General features: G+C 50.1%; 7 protein-coding genes across 7 annotated transcripts; 3 read left to right on the forward strand and 4 right to left on the reverse strand.

Annotated features, from left to right (window-relative positions):
- Positions 1–4045: 4045 nt before the first annotated feature.
- On the reverse strand, positions 4046–7048 carry BDV37DRAFT_250394 (ATP-dependent RNA helicase SUV3). The gene is made up of 3 exons (XM_032082180.1): positions 6602–7048; positions 5425–6539; positions 4046–5368 (listed from the first exon to the last, which is right to left on the reverse strand). The coding sequence occupies exons 2-3, from the start codon at positions 6369–6371 to the stop codon at positions 4408–4410; spliced, it is 1908 nt and encodes a 635-aa protein (XP_031940691.1). The 5' UTR covers positions 6372–6539; positions 6602–7048; the 3' UTR covers positions 4046–4407.
- Positions 7049–7271: 223 nt separating this feature from the next.
- On the forward strand, positions 7272–10529 carry BDV37DRAFT_143793 (Sec1 family protein). Its single transcript, XM_032078859.1, has 7 exons — positions 7272–7483; positions 7555–7592; positions 7648–7735; positions 7795–7938; positions 7994–8196; positions 8271–8737; positions 8799–10529. Exons 1-7 carry the CDS (start codon positions 7450–7452, stop codon positions 9907–9909), a joined length of 2085 nt encoding a protein of 694 aa, XP_031940692.1. The 5' UTR covers positions 7272–7449; the 3' UTR covers positions 9910–10529.
- BDV37DRAFT_143782 (putative G-patch domain protein) lies at positions 10084–11443 on the reverse strand. Its single transcript, XM_032078858.1, has 2 exons — positions 11253–11443; positions 10084–11190 (listed from the first exon to the last, which is right to left on the reverse strand). The coding sequence occupies exon 2, from the start codon at positions 11032–11034 to the stop codon at positions 10258–10260; it is 777 nt and encodes a 258-aa protein (XP_031940693.1). The 5' UTR covers positions 11035–11190; positions 11253–11443; the 3' UTR covers positions 10084–10257.
- Positions 11305–12663, forward strand: BDV37DRAFT_283795 (putative oxidoreductase; the record flags this gene model as incomplete). The annotated part of the gene is made up of 2 exons (XM_032087365.1): positions 11305–11481; positions 11551–12663. 2 exons carry the CDS (start codon positions 11305–11307, stop codon positions 12661–12663), a joined length of 1290 nt encoding a protein of 429 aa, XP_031940694.1.
- A 317-nt stretch (positions 12664–12980) lies between these two features.
- On the reverse strand, positions 12981–14295 carry BDV37DRAFT_283796 (NAD-dependent epimerase/dehydratase family protein; the record flags this gene model as incomplete). The annotated part of the gene is made up of 4 exons (XM_032087366.1): positions 12981–13375; positions 13441–13897; positions 13959–14193; positions 14267–14295. The coding sequence occupies 4 exons, from the start codon at positions 14293–14295 to the stop codon at positions 12981–12983; spliced, it is 1116 nt and encodes a 371-aa protein (XP_031940695.1).
- A 136-nt stretch (positions 14296–14431) lies between these two features.
- Positions 14432–15186, forward strand: BDV37DRAFT_250411 (uncharacterized protein). The gene has a single exon (XM_032082181.1). It carries the CDS (start codon positions 14670–14672, stop codon positions 14958–14960), a length of 291 nt encoding a protein of 96 aa, XP_031940696.1. The 5' UTR covers positions 14432–14669; the 3' UTR covers positions 14961–15186.
- A 1160-nt stretch (positions 15187–16346) lies between these two features.
- BDV37DRAFT_250414 (deadenylation-dependent mRNA-decapping factor PAT1) lies at positions 16347–19102 on the reverse strand (the record flags this gene model as incomplete). Its single annotated transcript, XM_032082182.1, has 2 exons — positions 18812–19102; positions 16347–18716 (listed from the first exon to the last, which is right to left on the reverse strand). Coding segments are annotated over exons 1-2 (2401 nt in total), but the record flags the coding sequence as incomplete, so codon positions are not given.
- Between the last annotated feature and the right edge of the window lie 195 nt (positions 19103–19297).

The raw sequence follows: 19297 nt of genomic DNA on the forward strand, positions 1-19297 counted from the left end.
GGCTGCCTCCACCAGCCATTTGGGCTCAATAGCCGTGGTGCAATGCATGTATTCCTTCGTCGTAAGGACCAATGTGTGATAAATGACGTGTTCAGCAGGCTTGCCGAACAATGCAGAACTGGGGTGCATATAGACGGGTGTACCCTCAACAAGTGTCTTGTATCCTTCCTGGGGGTCCTTACGCGCTGCATTTCTGAAGAACCCAGTGCATAGTGCTTGACGTACTTTGGTTGTGTTCCTTCCACATGAGACGATACGGTGATGGTACCGGTCCATGATACCAAGAAGCTGCTGGCGAACGTCTTGAGCTCGGCGGATCTGACGCGCCTGGATGAAGTTCTCGAAACACCAAGCATTGTTGAACTTCGAATTCTTCCAGCCATTGTACACATTGAGTAGGGTCAAGTGATCGCCTTGTGGATCGTGGAACTTGGCTTTCTTTTGATCTGCCTGCTGCTGCTTTTCTTTAGGTCTATAAAAGACCGACTGAATAGAGAGCATGGCAACGATGCTGAGGATTTCCTCGGAGCACCCCATGTCGACTGATGCAATGAGGACCTTGGCAAGTGCTGGTTCCATAGGGAAGTCTGCCATCTTCCTACCCAAACGAGTCAAAAGGCCTTCATCATCGAGAGCAGACAAAGCATAAAGCTCCTCTAGAGCAGTAAGCATGGTGTTTGTCGGAGGTGGGTCCATGAAGTCGAAATGGAGCAAATCGTTAATGCCCATAGCCTTAAGCATGAGAATAGTATGTGAAAGGTTTTGACGCTGAATCTCGGGAATTGTGGTTGGTAACATTTCCGATTGGTATGCTGCTTCAGTATACAAACGGAAACACTTTCCTGGGCCTGTTCTTCCAGCACGGCCGGCTCGTTGCTTGGCTTGCGCTTGCGAGATAGGGGTTACCACCAAGGAGTCCATACCAAGTTTTGGATCGTAAGCGTTTTGCTTCACGAAGCCGGGGTCAATGACATAGTAGATGTTGTCAATGGTAATGGATGTTTCGGCAATATTGGTTGCAATAATAACCTTCCTACCTCCTGGTGGTGCGGGTTCAAAAATCCTACTCTGCATCTCACTGGGAAGAGCAGAGTAGACAGGAAGGATGACAAGCTCTGGAACAGAAGGACCCAACGCTTTCATTCGCTCGTACAAAATCTCACATGAGGTATCAATCTCTTCTTGTCCCGTCAGGAAAACAAGAATATCACCAGAAGGCTCCGTTAAGTGAATCTGCATGACAGTTATTAGAGCCGCATCTAGGTAGTCAGACTCAGGCTCCTTTGAATACATGATCTCGACTGGGAATGTACGTCCAGGAATCGAGAAAATGGGGCAACCGTTGAAATATTCAGAGAACTTCTCTGCATCCAACGTAGCTGACGTAACAATAAGTCGAAGATCAGGCCTCCGCTTTATTGTCTTTTTTAGCAAACCAAATAGGACGTCTGTAGCAATTGTCCGCTCGTGAGCCTCATCAAGCATGATGACGGAGTACTTCTTCAAGTCTGGGTCTAAGAGGACCTCTCTTTGAAGCATTCCATCAGTCATGTATTTGATTCGTGTCTCCGGGCTGGTGCAGTCTTCAAAACGAATCGTGTATCCAACCTCCGCACCGAGCTTGCAGCCAACTTCTTCAGCTACACGTTTGGCGACTGACATTGCGGCCACACGTCTTGGTTGGGTACACCCGATCATGCCATTATTTCCATAACCGGCCTCAGCTAAGTATTGTGTCAACTGTGTGGTCTTTCCGGATCCAGTATCTCCAACAACAATTAACAATTGGTTGTCACGAACAGCGTCAAGAAGTTGCTTCCGGAACTTGAAAACCGGCAGACTTTCGCGTTGTTGCTTAATCGACATCGATGTTCGTTTGCCGAGCGATTGATTTTTGCCCATTGTAACTCTTTTCCATTCAGGCACAGCGTCATCGGCTTTAGGTTGTTGGGCCGTTCGAAGATCAGCCGCAAATTTCCGGTCTTCTGGCGCGGCCATAGGATCTTGCCATTGTGCATTAAGATCAACCTCTGCAGCTTGCTCCGCAGCCTTATCCTGGGCCTCTTGTTGACGAAGATCCCTTCGTTCTTTAGCCAAATTCGTACCCGCCATAGCTGCTCGGTTCATAGAGCCATCGGGAGCCTTGACAACCCTGATAGGAGATAACTCCAGGGACATTTTAGTTTGACCGGCCAAAAAGGGTGGCTCTTCATCTCGGACTTCGATATCGATATCTTCCTCCTCCTCGAAGGTGCCCTCACCCGTTAGTGTTGCATGGTATTCCTCGTCGAGATCGGGGTAGTCAGCCGCCGACACAACACCGGATGCAATCAGCTGTCTAATTTCCCACCTCTCCGGTGAAGTTAAGCGCTTCCTGTTTTTCATAGGCCTTCCATCAGAATCCTCGATGACAGGCACTTCCGAGCTCAAGTTGCCATATCGCTCATTTGCTGAGGTCCCGTCAAGCCGCTCCATATTGGCGCCAGATGCCAGTCGGCGTTGTGGGATAAGATCAAGCCCAGTCACTTGGTCAACTTCCTTCATCGAAAGTCCAATGCGAGATCCTTGTATACTGATAACCTTGACTTTGACCGGCTGCCCTCTAGAGACCAGATCCGAAGGGTGATTTACTCGCGCTCCTTCTTGCATCGCAGAGACGTGTACCAGGCCATCCACCTTGCCTTTGACGCCCAAGAGATTCACAAAGGCTCCAAAATCCTTCACACCAGTGACACGTCCATCGTAGACCTTGTACAGTATCGGGGCATCATCCAACTCAATTGGGGGTGGTTTCCGAAAATGGTCGTCTTGGCCCCTGTCATCCCGACGTCGCCGCCGCTCGCTGTGGCCATCGCGATATTCATCCCGACTGGAATACTTGCTTCGCGTACGGCCGAATTCGTCGACGTCGTCATCTCTCTTGCGATGAGGGGGGCTATATGACCTCGAGCGGGATCGAAATTTGTCCTTGCGCCGACGTCCACGATCATAGTCCTCATAACCAGGGCTTCTGCTTCGTTTCCTGCTACTCCGGTCCTCCCCTGTTGTGCGACCCTTCTCTTCTCGAGCCTTTCCTGCTAGCCCTTCAAGCATCGCAAATGTATCATCCATTGCATCGGCCTTGGCATCGCCTTCGTCCGCATTTTTCCTATCCGTATAGTCGTCTTCATCCCACTGCGGTGCTTTGTCCGGAACAGCTAGACCTTTGAATACGCGCGCCTTTTTTTCGAGTGCATCAAGTAAATCCATATCGTCATTCCCTTCTGCTTTGTCGGCGCCATCCGTCTTCTTCGTCTTGTATTTTGGGTGCATAGTGAGCACTAGACGGTCAATACTCTCCATCAAACTCTGAGGGAACTCCGCGCCCATCTCGTCTAGGGACTCCTTGAATTTCGAAAACGAACCGCATTTCAGATGCTGGTCAATCACGAACTCCGCTAACGTCTTGTCATTAATGCCCAAGTGGTTCTGGAGTTCGCTCGTGATTCGCGAAACGAGCGAAAAGAGCTCCAGAGACTGGAGGTCATCCATGACTGGCGCTTCGAAAGTGATCGCAAGTCAGTGGACAATCAAAACCAACCAAGAAAATTTTTGAATATGTGAATTATCCGCCGAAGAGTGTGCCACGCACCTCTCTGGTCTGTAGGTTGCGATTCGCCAATCTTTGAATGCTTGAATCGGGAAAGCTCACTGTCGCGGAAAATCGTTCTGGCGTATTGCGGACCACTCGCCACTGATAAGATAAGCCAACCTCATGTATGTACTCCGTACTATGTGCAGGATTCACTACTAACCCATTCATATACTTTTATTGAATTTCTATAACAATAGAAAGACTGTCAGAAATTCAGGATTGTTTGGCTCACTAAATCGGGGCAAATTGGGAGCAAAGCCAAGTCGAACTGCTTGAATACCTGGGAAATTTAATGAAGCAAAGTTGGTTATAGTACTAACATATATATGAGCCGACCATGTATGTATTTGCTGCGATAATCGGGTAAATATATGGAGTAAAAGATACACCAGAATTAGGTCATGTTGAAGTAGTGGCCTTATGCTGTGGAAATAGAATTAGATTCAAAGCTGGGCCATGTCAGGCAGTAAAAAGCACCGAACAGTATATTTACCTTCAATCGTCCAGACGTAGATCTATACACTGATATAATATACAGCTAATTTACATATGTATGGTACATTAACCCCTAATTCTTATCGTCCAAACAACAGCAGTCTCCGATTATTTCTCGGACCTCTAAGAGATTTAAATGCCAAACTTCAACTGGATAGAGTAAAGTTTGACTTGTATCGTTCTCGCTACCATCGCGACGACTAGGGCGAAGTGAGTGGAGAAGATGCCGATTTGTTCCAATGAAATCCACAGAAGAGATATACGAAAGGCATTAGATCCTAAGCAGCCTGTGCCTCCGGACTGACCCTTTCTAGAGAGTCGTTCTCAGCTGAGAGATCAATTGGAACCGTTTCTTCGCCCTCTTCTTCGAGAACGTCAAGATCTGCTTCAGCAAGCAACCGTTTATGGTCCTGGATCTGCTTCTGCAAAGCGATCTGGCGACGAAGTGATGCGTCCTTTCTCAGCTTCTTATTAGCAGAGAACTCAGTCAGTGCCCTAACCATTCTCTCTTCGACTAGCTCCTTCACGTGGGCGGCAAGGGTTCGGTCTGTGAAAACTCCACCGAATCGAAAACTGAGCCACGAGTACAAGATCACAGATTTGTGCAATATCTCCAAATCGTGCAAATATTCCTTGTTTCCAGACACGGGCTCTTCTAGAATCTCCAAATTCAAGTCTGGTATGTCTAGCAAGCGACCACCTGTGTGCTCGGCGACACATTGCGCAAATGCACAGGCAACATCGCGCGAGGAGATGTCCCGGGTATGCATGGGCGCAGCCATAAAGGTCATTTGGTCTTCAAATCGCAAGCCACTCACAGTATCTATAACCTCAGCGTTATCCAGCTGACCCCGGGGGTCGCACATGAAGAACAAAGGATGGACTTGAGAAACATCAATAAGACGTTTAATGATATATTCCAGCGGAATGCTCTGAGGGAAGTAGGCAGCAAACCTCTGGAAAATAGGCTCCGGAGGGAACACACCAGCCGCAGTGATTGGAGGGGGCTCGATTCCCATGGCCTGGTGAATGTAGGGAAGATCCACCTCTTCCAGGGATGTTACATAACCGACATTTGTCCCGTCATTTTCAGCATGTTTTCCTTTTTTCTGCTGTTGAGCAGCCGACCGGTAACGACCAGCGCGTCCTGCGATCTGTTTGATTTCAGGTACGGAAAGCCTCACAAGACCGCCTGGCACCCTCTTCACAAGAGTTTCGAAAATGATACGTTTGCAACTCCTGTAGAAAGATGGATTAGGATATATGGTAGAATGGTAGAACAACAGCAGACTTACAAATTTAGACCCATACCAATGGCATCACTAGCGACCAGATAATCGTATTCGTTATTTGGATCATTGAAAAGACTGGCTTGCTGAGTCCGAATTTCAGCTGGCAAGCTTCCATACACAATTGCCGCCCGCTTCCCAGTGACCTTTTCAATATCTGCTTTAAGTGCATGAATTCCGACACGAGAAAAGGCGACCAAGCAATCTCCCTTTTGCAAGCTCTTTAGGTCGCCCCTCAGGCTTCGGTCCATAACCTTTAGAGGGTTTAGTCGCTCATATCGGTGGATTTCGAGCTTATCTCCCGTAAGAGCTGCTAGCTCTCGTATCAGAGGTACAACCCTTGGCTCACCACAGAGATGAAGCTCCTTGGCACGTGCGCCAAGTACAGCACGAGTCCAGGCCCATCCGCGTTTGGAGTCCCCAATCATTTGAATTTCATCAATGACCCCTACATCATACGGTTGCCCTAGATTGACCATCTCAACTGTATTGCTAACAATAGTCGGGACTTGGCCCTCTGGGATTTTGACGTCATCGCCAGTGACCAAACTGCACGTGGTTCCGTTGGCCTGAAATCGATGGTATACCTCCTGCGCAAGTAGTCTTAGTGGCCCAGCATAGAAGCCGCTTTTACTAGCCTCGAGCTTTTTTAGTGCCTGATATGTTTTCCCCGAGTTCGTTGGCCCAACGTGCAGATGTATTGTCCGCTGTATAGATCGCGCTTGTGGATACCACTCTGCTGGAAAACGCATATCCGCCACTTTCTTCTGCTGTTCTAGGTTGGGCGTCGAGTATTTCGAAGTGACATCCTCAGCGTATAGGAGATACTCCAACTCATTCTTTAGACCTCGAACGCCAGATTGAATGTACGTCTTTTGTAGTGTGGTCTTCACTTGCCGTAGAGTACCGAAACTTCCACTAGTTGCTCGGTCCTCCAACTTGCATGCGTTCATCACATATCGCTCAAATCTCTGCCATCCATCCAACGCCGACTCAGAGCTCTGTGATAATTCCTTCTTGAGCTCCTTCAGCAGGTTCGCCACGATAATTGAGAAGTCGGGTGCGGTGACATTCTGCCTTGAATTCCTCGTAGCTGAACGGAGGGAAGGTCTAGCTGGAGACTACTCAGGAAGATAAACTATTAGTACACAAGTCATCAAAAAGGAGCCAACGGGAAAAATACTTTGTCAGGCTTCGTCTGTGTGGCCTCTTGTGCCTTCTTTGACTTTTGCAACCGTTTCGACCTCTGAAGCGCTGATGTGGTGGAAAATGTTCGTATCTCTGAACGAAAAAAGGGTCGTATAGCGCATGACAGGCAATGGCTGCCTCTACTCGCCCATGACTGCATTCCTTAAGCGAGTAGGCGGGTTCCAAATAGGTAGCGCGTTCGAAAGGCGCCAAGGACGATTCGCGAAGAAAGAATTAAGTTGTTGCAGATTTTGTAACGCGGAAAAGCTGCATATAATGGTGCATGGAGCTAGCAGGGGAACCTGCGACCAAACTCGTGCAATGCATCTAACGACAGACGACAGGTTGGGCTGAAAATTTTAAAATATCATTTTGAAAGAGTACCAATGACATCGGCAAATTGAGTGTATTCAACCAAATGAAGACTTATCTTCTAGTTTTAGTATGTAGCCACTGCCGCCTTAGTCATGATCGCGCCTTGGTCATAGTCCGGCACCGTTAGCACCCACTGTCACTGTTAAAGCAGCAGGGATAATATCCCGATAAGGGAAGGCCGAAAGCGTGCCGGCGCCACACCGCATGAATGCTGCCGATCCGCCGCAATCTATGATGGATTAAATGGTGGGGACACTTGGGAGAGGGTCTCTAGTAACAGTTACGTTTCATAAAGAGAGAACTCACTTCCATTCCCAACCCCTCCACCCCCTGATTGGACTCTCTTACCTGTCGCCTGATTCTCCTTATTGTTCTCCCCAAACCAGCCGCTCTTAGGCTGTAGTCTTATTGATCTCAAGTGCGCGACATCAAACTAACCTACAGCTAGAGGGCTGCCGGCCAGCCAAGATGAACTCCTCCATACTCAATATTCAACGCGAAAGTGAGTCTTTCCATATTTGATATATTCAACTAATCACTCATTTCTTGTACTAACTAAACTGTGTCGTATAGTTATTCTCAATACAATCCGGTATACGGCAGGGAATGAGGTGTGCCGAGACCCCTCCTCTTAGTAGACGCGGAACTAATGGTGGTGACGTGCAGTGGAAAGTCCTGGTTGTGGATGAGACCAGTCGGAAATTAATTGATAATGCTGTGAGCGAGGATGACATTCTCAATCTCAATGTTACCAGTAAGCCGAATATTCTGATCGATAACAGAATCGCATCGGCTAATGATCTTTCTTGCAAGATGTCGAGCAGATCGAGGAAAAGCGGAAATCCAACCCTATGGATGCGCTGTATATCCTATCGCCCCAGTCACATATCGTCGATTGCCTAATGGCCGACTTTGAGCGAAAGCGATACAAAAAGGCCTGGTTGGTTTGGACGTCATGTCGGTCACAACCCCTTTTCTACGCCCGCGAGTTGAGACCTAACCTCGCCTATAGATCTCGACCCCCAACAGCGCACTAGACTCGAACGATCTCAAATAGCCCAAGAACAAATTGCTAGCTTCCGCGTTATGAGTGCCGACTACTTTCCGAGGGAATCGCGTCTTGTCACGTTCCGAGATCCGTGGAGTTTTCCCGTGTTGTTTCACCCTGGTTGCAACCACTTGATTCGCGGCCATCTGGAAGGGCTGGCACAGAAGGTACGATACTTTTATTCATTATATATATTTTTTGATGTGGCGTCATCCGAGTCGACCACTGACCGGAACTCCAGATTGTATCTCTTTGTGCGAGCTTAGGAGAGTACCCCGTGATTCGATACTACAAGCCTAGAGCGCCAACCCACGAAGCTAGTGTTATGTGCTCGCACCTTGCCCGATTTATACAAAATGAGCTAGATCAGTTTGCCCACTTTCAAAAGGACTTCCCGCCCCCTTCCCAGAGACCTCGAGGCGTGCTTCTGGTGGTGGATCGCTCTATGGACATTGTTGCTCCACTTATCCACGAATTTACGTACCAATCTATGGTGCATGACTTGCTACCGATAAAAGATGGGGACAAGGTCACTTACAAAACAATTATAAACGAAGGTAGCCATAATGAAGAACTTAAGGAGATGGAGATCTCCGAGAATGATAACGTCTGGGTTGACTACAGACATCTTCATATGAAGGATGTGCTTGGAAAGTTGGGTGAAGACTTTGCCAAATTTCGGGCAGCCAACCCTCAATTCGCTGAAGAGTGAGTCCTCGCTGTTGTGAGATCCCGTAGCCGTGGATCTCCTTTGCTAATTTTCCCATAGAAATGACAAAGCCAACGTGAACACAATCAAAGACATGTTAGCTGGCCTCACAGAGTTCCAACAGGGTAGGGATGCATATACGCTCCATCTTAACATGGCGCAAGAATGCATGAAACACTTTCAGGAGCACAAGCTATTGGAGGTAAGCTCCGTTGAACAGTGCTTGTCGACCGGGCTGGACGAGAACTACAAAAAGGCGAAGAACTTGGCTTCACAGCTCGTTCAGCTACTTGATGATGATGCAGTGGACCATCAGGATAGACTTCGGCTTCTACTTCTCTACATCATGTACAGAGGTGGGATTCTTCCTGGAGATATCAGGAAGCTTATGGCGCACGCTCAACTTCCACCGCAAGATGGTGACGTTATCTCCAACCTGGATTTACTTGGTTCCAGAGTAGAGAAGCAGTTGAAAGATGAGAAGCCACCTGTCCAGCCGCTGTTCCACAGAAAGCCTCCATCGCCCGCAGAATCTGATGAAACTAGTTTGTCAAGATATGAACTGAACATGAAGTTGATGCTCGAGGAGTTGGTTCGAGGAACTTTGGACCCAGCGGTTTTTCCGCCCACTCGACCAAATACTGAGGCAGAGGGCATGGGAGGGCCCCAGGATACCCTCTCACAAGCCTCTCTGCGGAGCGCCAAACCGACTTGGGCTCGGACCCGTTCAGCCACAGAGCAGCCCCGACAACGCATCATTGTCTTCATGGCTGGTGGTGCAACTTATGGCGAAGCTCGTTCCTGCTATGAGGTCTCTCAAGCGTTTAACAAGGATGTTTTCCTTGCGACGTCACATATGCTGAGCCCTGGTTTGTTCCTGAAGCAGCTTGGGGATCTCAGTGCCGACAGAAGACGCCTAGACATCCCAGCCGAAAGGCCAAAGCCAACGGCACCGGCCCATTTGTTCGAAAGAGATCCTCCACCTCAGCCTCAACCAGTGCCTAAGAAGGCCCCAGCCCCGAAGCTCAACCCTCCGGCGCCTCCTTCGGCCGCTATGGGGGCCATGTCCCTGGGGTCCAATTCTCAGAATGGTGCAGCACCTGCACCTAGCAATGCAAAGCCACATAAGGAGAAGAAGGAAAAGAAGCATCACTTCTTCAGGCGATCATAGTGCCTTCAGTTTCTCTCAGAATTACTTCAAGGAGAATCATACTCCTTGACTACCGACGGCTATAGCCGTTTGAAGCCTATACCTATGTCTTTCTACTACAGCGTCTGTGATACCAATCTCTCGGGTTTTATTTGAGCACCGAAGGCGCCACGGCGCTAAATGGATATCTTCTTGTATCCTGTTCTGTCTTCTTTTTGATATAATCTTCTGTCCCTGTATGTAGTTAATGCATGTACCCTCTGAAGCATACTCTCCAGCGTTTAAATCCAGCACATCTATGTAAAGAAAAAGAGATAAATATAAAAGGGTATCTTTGAATCACGCCAAACGCTAAACCCGTCCTAACTGCTACTGCCTAAGATACTTCAAAACGTCATCACTTTGGAAAAACTGTTCCCGCAACTTCTCCCCCCTCTTCCTGGCATCCAAGTATCCCTTCCTTACCTCCTTTGCATTCAATTTCTGCACCTTAGCCGGCCTCTCAACCACCCGACTCTTACCCTTACCACCCTCCTTCGCCTCATCATCACCCTCAGCCCCCAAACCAACAGTATCAACCTTCAAGCGCCCCTTCAACGGCTCCCGAATCCCCTCTCGCCCAGAAACCCCCAATCCCAACCGGCTATCTGGATCCCACCCATAAGCAGCCAAATACCTCAACCCCTGCCTCGTCCGATCCAAATGCGACGGCGGATGCGAATGCGATAGGCACACCTGATGCGCCAGCGACGCCTCATGCGGCCGGTCACCCGCCATCACAGCCCCATGTGCCGACTCATCCCCGTCAATCGGAAGATTACATACGTCGCAGCGAGGAGCGGCAGAAGGCGAAGCCGGGGCCGACTGCACCTCCGCATCACAGTTTCCCACGTCCCCAGACACACGCCCAACGGGCGTACCAGGCTCCGAAACCTGTTTCTCTTTCGGCATAACAATCGACAGATACGTATTCGCTATACTGGTTCCCGAGGAGGCAGGTTGCGCTGCCGGCGTAGAGGTAGTATTAAGATCATGTTCCGAAGACCGCACGAACTGGACTTTCTTGCGACGGATTCCGGCGCCGAAGGGCCGTTGGCTTTCTACCGGGAGGAAGTAATCTTCGTCGGTGGCTTCGTTGGAGGTCATGTCTTGTTTCGGGGGAGGTCGATGTCCTGAATTCAATGACTTAAATTGTTTGCGGCCGTTATTCTAATTTATCGACGCACTAGCTAAGTGGGTCCATGCCCGCTGACGAAGCAGATGGTGGTAGACTGGGCGGTGAGCTTATTTGTGGTCTGGGCCCTGCAGTTGATCCTATGTTTAGTAGCAGCCTTTCTGTCCATAATTGGATTGTTCCTTCCCACCTTGTTCGGTACCTGCCCTTGTTTGTTTGGATGCGGATTTGACCATCGCACAATGCCTATTCCCTTGATTGCTCAGGGTTTCCAGGAGGGTATCTCCTCTATCCCTTATGCGTGGACAGTTTTGGAGATCGTGCCGTGGGTCCTGTTGGTTGCTGCTTTGAAGTATTATTTCGGGGGTGCCCGAAATGGATCGGAGCGGTTGATGCATTCTAAGGTTGTGATGGTTACGGTATGCTCTATGTGTCTTGGCTGGCTTCTGTTGGAATGGAGGCGGAAAATCTAATACAGGTTTCTCTAGGGCGGAACATCAGGGATAGGAGCCAGCGTCGTCCACGAACTTGCCTCGCGCGGTGCCCAGGTCATCCTCCTCACACAGCATGCTCCCTCGGACGTCTTCCTGGTTGACTACATCGAGGATCTCCGAAAATCAACGAAGAATCAACTCATCTACGCCGAGCAGGTGGATTTGTCCTCACTGCACTCAATCCGCACGTTCGCGACGAAATGGATCGATAACGTCCCCCCACGCCGACTGGACATGATCATCCTGTGTGGAAACACGGCTGTACCTTCATCCGCCAGCCGAAAGCTGACCGTAGATGGAATCGACGAAGAATGGCAGGTCAACTACCTCGCCAATTTCCACTTGTTAAGCATCCTCAGCCCGGCATTGCGGGCCCAGCCACCCCACCGTGACGTGCGGGTCATTTTCACAACATGTTCGAGCTACATTGGTGCCAAAATCGACCCTAAGCAGATAGAGGCAGCTTGTACACCCGACACCAACGAGCCACGGGGAACGAAAAATGGCAAGAATGTAAAAAAGGCAGGGGCTGGGTCGAAGAAATCCAAACCCAACCTTTTCGGAGCAAGCAAGCTTGCCTTGATGTCTTTCGCCCAGTCCTTTCAGAAACATTTGAATGCTTATGAGCGTCCGGATAAGATGCCTCCGTGTACGCGTGTGATTGTTGTTGACCCTGGCTTTAGCCGCACTCCGGGTACCCGTCGCTGGTTGACGGGTGGGTCGCTTTGGGGACTGCTTCTTTATCTGATCACCTGGCCTCTATGGTGGCTGGTCCTGAAGTCACCGCAGCAGGGCGCCCAGAGTATTCTGTACGCTGCTATGGAGGCCAGATACGGCCGTGGCACCGGTGGATGGATGGTCAAGGAGTGTCAGGAGGTGGATTTCGCTCGCAAAGATATCAAGGATGAAGAGGCTGGGAAACTGCTGTGGCAATTCAGCGAAGCGCAAATTGAACTCAAGGAGAAGGAAAGTGCCGTGAAAAGGGCACTGGCCAACAAGGAGCAACAGGAGAAGGAAAACCAGAAGAAGAATGGCTCTTCCAGTTCTAAGCCTGCACCAAAAGAGCAGACCCCAGGATCGCGAAGGAGCCGGAAAGCTAACAAATAGACTGTACACTAAAATTGGTTGAAACAAAAGAATTGATAGAGCTTCAAAAAGCAATGCAATCTGTAATTCTTCATGCCTTCTATATCTATGACTGTACTTGTGATGTGTTTTTGAAATCATGCAAAAGCACATAATAGCAAATTATTCAGTTAAGCACTGATATATGTGGCTCAACAAAAGAAACAAGAAAAGAAATTCGTGTCATCCAATCTACAGGGCTTTTGTGTCTATTCGAGGGGCGACTTCGTTGGTCCATCCACCTTCGCATCATAGATCCTAGCATCCACCGGTAGATCATTTCCATAGATTAAAGTAATTTATTTCTTCAGCTGTTCCAGCAGCTCAGCAGGGGGCTCCTGGCGGTAGCCCTGAGGGTTGTTCTTGGTCCAGCGCCAGAGGTCCTCGCAAGCCTGCTCGAGAGTGCGCTCAGCCTTCCAGCCAAGCTCATTGTTGGCACGGGTGGGGTTGGCGGTGAGGTTAAGGACGTCACCAGCACGGCGGGGAGCAACCTCGTAGGGGAGATCGCGACCAACAGCGGCGGAGAAGGAACGAATCATCTCGTAGACAGTGCTGCCCCTGCCGGTACCCAAGTTCCAGGCACGGACACCGGGGTTGTTCGAGCGCAGGTAGTTAAGAGCCTTCAGATGACCATCAGCAAGGTCGAGGATGTGAATGTAGTCACGGATGGCAGTGCCATCGTGGGACTTGTAGTCTAATATCGCAAAAGTCAGTCATGACGGTTTTCTTCTGGATCTGAAGGGTAATAGAGACACTTACCATCACCGAAGACGAGGAGCTTCTCGCGCTTGCCAGTAGCAACCTGGGCAAGAAGGGGCAGCAGGTTGTAAGGAACACCCTGAGGATCCTCACCCATGATGCCACTGGGGTGAGCACCAGCGGGGTTGAAGTAACGCAGCAGAGCACCGTTCCACTTCTGGCTCTCTTCCTGGTTTCCGGCCTTGGCGGCGTTGTTACGCTGGGCGTTGATGACATCGATGATGGCGTTCTCGATGGCGAATTTGGTGTTACCGTAGGGGTTGGTGGGGCCCAGAGGGCACTCCTCGGGGATGGGGATCATGTTGGGGAAGCGGGTGGCATCACCATAGACGGTGGCCGAGCTGGAGAAGACAATGTTGTAGACATTGTGGCGGACCATGGAGCGCAGGAGGTTGAGAGTTCCGTAAACGTTGACATGGTAGTAGTCCAGAGGCTTCTCACCAGACTCGCCGACGGCCTACATTCCAAAACGCAGGTGTAAGTAAGCGGGGTAGATACGTGGCATTGGACAAGCACACCTTCAGGGCAGCGAAGTGAATGACGCTGTCAATGTCGGGGTGAGCCTCGAAAACCTTGTCGAAAGCGCCCTCGTCGGTGACATCGACCTTAGCGAACTCAGCCTTCTTGCCGGAGATCAACTCAATGCGGCGAAGAGCCTCGGCGGAGGAGTTGTAGAGGTTGTCGGCGACGACAACCTTGTAGCCAGCCTCGAGGAGAGCAAGGGCGGTGAAAGAGCCAATGTAGCCCGTTCCACTGTATGATTGCGCCGTCAGTACATTGAGCCTATGGTGGGGTATACTATCCCGATCAAGGTGCGGTAGCTTACCCAGTGACAAGAACCGAACCGGAAGGCATGATGACAGATGCGATTGAAGACAAGAGTAGAAGCAGGTAGAAAGGGTGATTAGAGTGGAAGGGTTGTCTGGAGAGGAAAAGAAGGAAAAGAAAGAAACACAAGCAAGACGAGCGCTGGCAGCCACGGGATATTTAAGGGGCACCGCAATCGGGATTGGTGGGGGAGGAGGACAATTGCGGAGGGGCATGCGTTCGGGTGGATTTCATTTCTCAACTTACTTCGGAGGACGCATCAGGTTCACCGTCCGTAAGGTACCGCAACATGTAATTTTGGTCAGTCTCTCTTTCTCTCCTCTACCTATATTGTATGTACATACTCCGTGCTCTTCATTCCTATAGACAGTATCAAATGTGTTTTAGGGAGTGTCCAATGGATGAAATTTTTCTCTTTTCTGAAATTGTTTCATCTAATGAAAACCCCCCTATTGATCATCTTTAATTTGCCTTCCTGGACGATCTGCGGTCGAGTCCCCAAGCACCACGTAATTCATCTTCAAGCTCTAACAACCTTCTTGGGTGACGATCGACCCTTCAATTTTACAGGTGGTATGGCGTGCGTGCCGTTTATTTTCCACACGTGCTTACATCCACCCGCCTATTCATCGCACCTTCCACTGACGGGCAGGCCCCATGTCCTTAATTATACTTGCGTATACGTAAAATAGGTTTAGTCGCAGCGTCTACACTTCGAACAAACTCCGGTAAGCCGTGAGACCGTCCATGCGTCAATCGAACCCTATGGGAAAGCTGAGCGTCACCCCATATCACCCCATCTGGTGTTCACTCGGCATCATTCGATCGGGCACGGCAACACACTAGGGGCCTTCCCCGGTTAAGAACGGGCCATTCGGCAAGGCTATCGGTTTGCCTTGTCGGATAATATCTGGCATCTGGGTTCTGGGGTTCTTCGAAGATGGAACGAGCGAAACCGAAGGAAACCTATCGGCCAGATGTTTCTGGACCTCACCTCTCTTTTATCCAGTGGTTCAACGCTGAGCGGGTCAAGCTCCACTCTGTCGGTGGACTAAACTGGCCCATACGAAGTGATCCAAGGGTCCATCCGGCTAATATCAGTCAATTATAAGGCATTGAAATTCGAGGTTCGCGCCGAGTGTTGACCGATCTGTTCGTCCTGGACCTTGCCTAGAAAACGTTGTCAATATTAGAGAAGGTGAGACATTCTCAGATCCTGTCGGTTCCGGTTCAGCAACGACATGAAGTTATTCATCCACTAGTCCTTATGCCATCCTCCACTATAGTATAGATAGATTTATAGACACTCTATATCCTCAAATCGCTCCTAAACATTACATTACATACTTAGACCGCACAGTTTTCAAGACATCATTCTTAGAAAACATTCACCATCCCACCTCTCATACTATCATAGATGCTAGGTATTACCTGAGTGACTTCTTCGGCTTTCTGACAATGGCACCGCTTCTTGAGGCTTGCTTCCGAACTTTTACCCTTTTTTGTGCGCTGATATGGGGTTGGACTGAGAAAGAAATATACATTCAAAGAATAAAAACAAAAATGGATATCCGGCATCGCCGCGATAGACCGTAGAGATAATTTCATCGAAGAACATCCTGTCGTCAAATGCCCTTTCGCTCACAATTACTAGTGTCATCAAATTGCCATTTATTTGGCCGTAGTCCTTTCACGTCCTTCATTTGACCAAACGGCGTCATGGTCCTTCGGTTTTTCAGCCAAAGGGTAAATCTTCCTTCGACCGGTCATCCACTCCTCCAATCCGAGTCCACAAGCTACGAATGGAAAACCCGTGGTAGGAGCTCACGTCTGAGTTGACAGAGTCCCACCCAGGCTGGCTCAAGCTCCGGTTGATGACTTTCAACGATTTGCCTTCTTTCGCATCGAGTTGTGTCTCTGATGTGCCTAGAAGCACTAGCGCTCTATGGTTGATAGGTATGCAGGGATATGTTCCCTCTAGCCGAGAAGTTCAACATCGAGACCAATGGCACGCATGAAGAGGTTGACATTTCCAAGTCGTTGGCTAGCCATATCCGCAGGAAGAGTCTTGCTATATGCCACCGTTTCCATGACACGATCCCTATAGTACTGTTAGCATTGCTCCCTGGAGGATTCTATACACGCAAGTAGGACAGAGCCTATTCGGTAGAATTCGACAAGAGTTGACTTACTTCACTGCGATGACCAAGCGCTGTTGTTGCTCGGGGCTAGCTCCAATACCGACCGCAGCCAAGAATTGCCACACATACATATCGTCGCCTGCATTAATAGAGCCAGGGAAGATGTCTCCAAAAGTAGGTTCAAGGGTATCAAACAAGACGTTGAACTTGTCCACCCACTGTTGCCAGTCCCGTTCGGCGGCCTGCCCGGCTTCCTTCACGATCTCTGCCCGGCTGAGAAGCATGGTTAAGATACCCAGCCCAATACGAGTCTTGGCGACCATGTGTACATGAGTTTGCGCGATGACCAGGCCCAAGAGACCAATAATGATGTTGAACGGGGCTTCGTTAACGTAACCCAGAAGACTAGGCATGACCGCTTGCGAGAAGAGATCGATGGCTTCCCTCACGGCTAGAGAAGGCTGTGATTCACCAGGCGCCGGCTGTCCCTGCCGAACCACGTCCAAGCTATCCAGATGCACAACAATCATAGTAAGGATGGTAACCCGCTGTTCCTGATCAATATGACGGAAGATGCGTGGAATGGCCTTTTTGCCCTTAGGGTACGAAAGGAATGCAATGAAGGGGTGTGGGGTGTTCGTGTTGGGAACAATGGGCTCCATAACCTTGAGCGCCTGCCACAACTTCTGATTGAGAGAGCGAACCTTCTGTCGCCATTCCATGTGTTCTTGGATTGCCTCGGCATCTTCTTCATTCGGTGGTGGAGGCATTGTGCGCTCCATATCCTCTAACTCCATCAATGTGCCATATACGTTCTCGATATTGGTCAAGATAGATTTCCGGTCACTCAGACTGAGGTCGGTGTGTGGCTTCTTAACCGCCTTGGCTCCCTCAGAAGTCTCAGGGCGCTTGATATTGAGCATTGGTTTGGGCGTCTTCGCATTACTAAAAGAGATCTTGCCCAAGCTTCCTTCGATAATAAGTTGCTTGTTCTTCGGTTTGGCTTTGGCGGCTTCAACTGCGCGTTGGACTTGTTGCTGCATTCTCTGCATATGGTTGTCTGCACTTTGTGCCTGACGTCGGGATCCATGACCGCCGAGCCGATTGCCCGTCTGGAGAAGGTATGTTTGCGCAAAATGACCAAGTGGCTGATGCGGGTGCTGTCTGGGTGCGCCTCGGATCTGGCTGTAAACTTGATAATAGAAGTCCTCGGCCAAGACAGCTTCCGAATCCGCGTCTGCGACGTTACCTGCAGCTGCTACTAGTTGCTGGAGCTGAATCCGTGTGATAAAGTTCTTATCTTGGGGGGTCATCAGCCCATTGCCCTTGGAGAGAAGGAAGATCTTGTGGTTGCGTTTCGCGCGCTTTGCATCTTCCATCAAGTACGCTACACGCTGCTCTTCCGTCAGCTGCATCAGTTGCTGAGGGTTCGTGATCAACGGCAGATTGCTATTCGTTCCCCTGGGACCCTGAGGCACATTCTGGGGCATCGGTGGCGGCGCCTGTTGTTGTTGTTGTTGCTGCTGCTGTTGCTGCGGCTGGGTCCGCTGCCCGCGTGGGGGAGCTTGATGCTGAGGGTGTACCATGTGCTGAGGAGGAAGATTGGCATTCTGCAGAAGATGCAATGGCAAGTTGGGGGGAGGATATGGCTCAGGGACCATCGATGGGTGGTGCAGCATCTGCGCAGGTGGGACACCTTTAGCAAACTGCGCCTGCAGGAATTCAGGAGGCAGCTGGGAGAAGCCTTCCGGAAACCCAGGGATTTGCTGAGGTCGCTGCAGATGATGGAGTGCCTCTGCCATTGAGTGGGGGAGAGAAACTGGGGGTAAACCCGGGGCAGGCCCGGGGCCCTGGTGACGCAACTGCGCTTCCACTTCCTCCAGGCTGAGCATCTTCCTGGCCTGCACCATCGGCTGAACCACCGGCTGGACTACCGGATGAACCGCGGGCGCGGGCTCGGGCTTCTTCTGTAGACCCCAAACGCTGGATTTGGCCTGAAGATCCGGAATATAATCCGGATCTGAATACTTCTCGTATCCGGTGCGCTTGGGCTTCTGGGCCACGGTACTTGTTGCAACGGGGACCTCGGCGACAGGGGCGGCAGTAGGAGCCTGGGGCTTTTGTAGGCTGTAGCGGACTTGTTCCTCTCCAATGACATCGGCAACCTGAGCGGTCTTTCCGAAGAAGTCAAAGTCCTTACCGACGGCGCTAGTGCCCATGTCCCCGCCGAACGTGTCGTCGTTGAACGCATCCTGATCGTCGTCGAGTTGATCTCCCAAACCATCATACGTATCCTCAAAATCAATTCTGCAGACCAATCAAGAAACCATCAGTCAGTATATTAAGTCTGTTGCACGGATCTTCTGATCGGCTGAAGGCGACATCGAGACGGGCAGTCTTACACATCATCATCATCATTGTCATGATGTCCCTCCAACCTGGCGCGAGCGACTTCGGCAAACGGGTCAGGAGTATCAAAAATACCCCTCTGTCCACCCCCGGGGGCTCGATCCCTCGGGAGGGTCGTATCAAAGCCGAAGAAGGACATCTTCAGCGGGACGTGGATGCAGGGAGATGAGGTAGCAGAGGAGCGAGATTTACCGCCGCATAAATGTAGTGCGGGATGAAGTCGACTTCCGGTCTGATATCACCCGCTTACCGACTCCAGGTTAGTGCCGGAGTGGGATGGCTGCCTAAGGCAACGACATGTACCTTTGTGCAAATAAAAAGGGGAATGAATCAAATGTTTCGAAGAACCGCTGTCAAGGTATATGCTCCGTTTGTTATGGTCTTCTGATACTTAGTGAATGCAAGGCCATGTAAAACCTTATTGGATATTGCCGTCATCGCCAAAGGTTTGATCTGACTGTCGTTAAGCCCAGCTGCTG

This window comes from Aspergillus pseudonomiae (assembly GCF_009193645.1).
Source record: "Aspergillus pseudonomiae strain CBS 119388 unplaced genomic scaffold BDV37scaffold_40, whole genome shotgun sequence".
Lineage (NCBI taxonomy): Eukaryota > Fungi > Ascomycota > Eurotiomycetes > Eurotiales > Aspergillaceae > Aspergillus > Aspergillus pseudonomiae.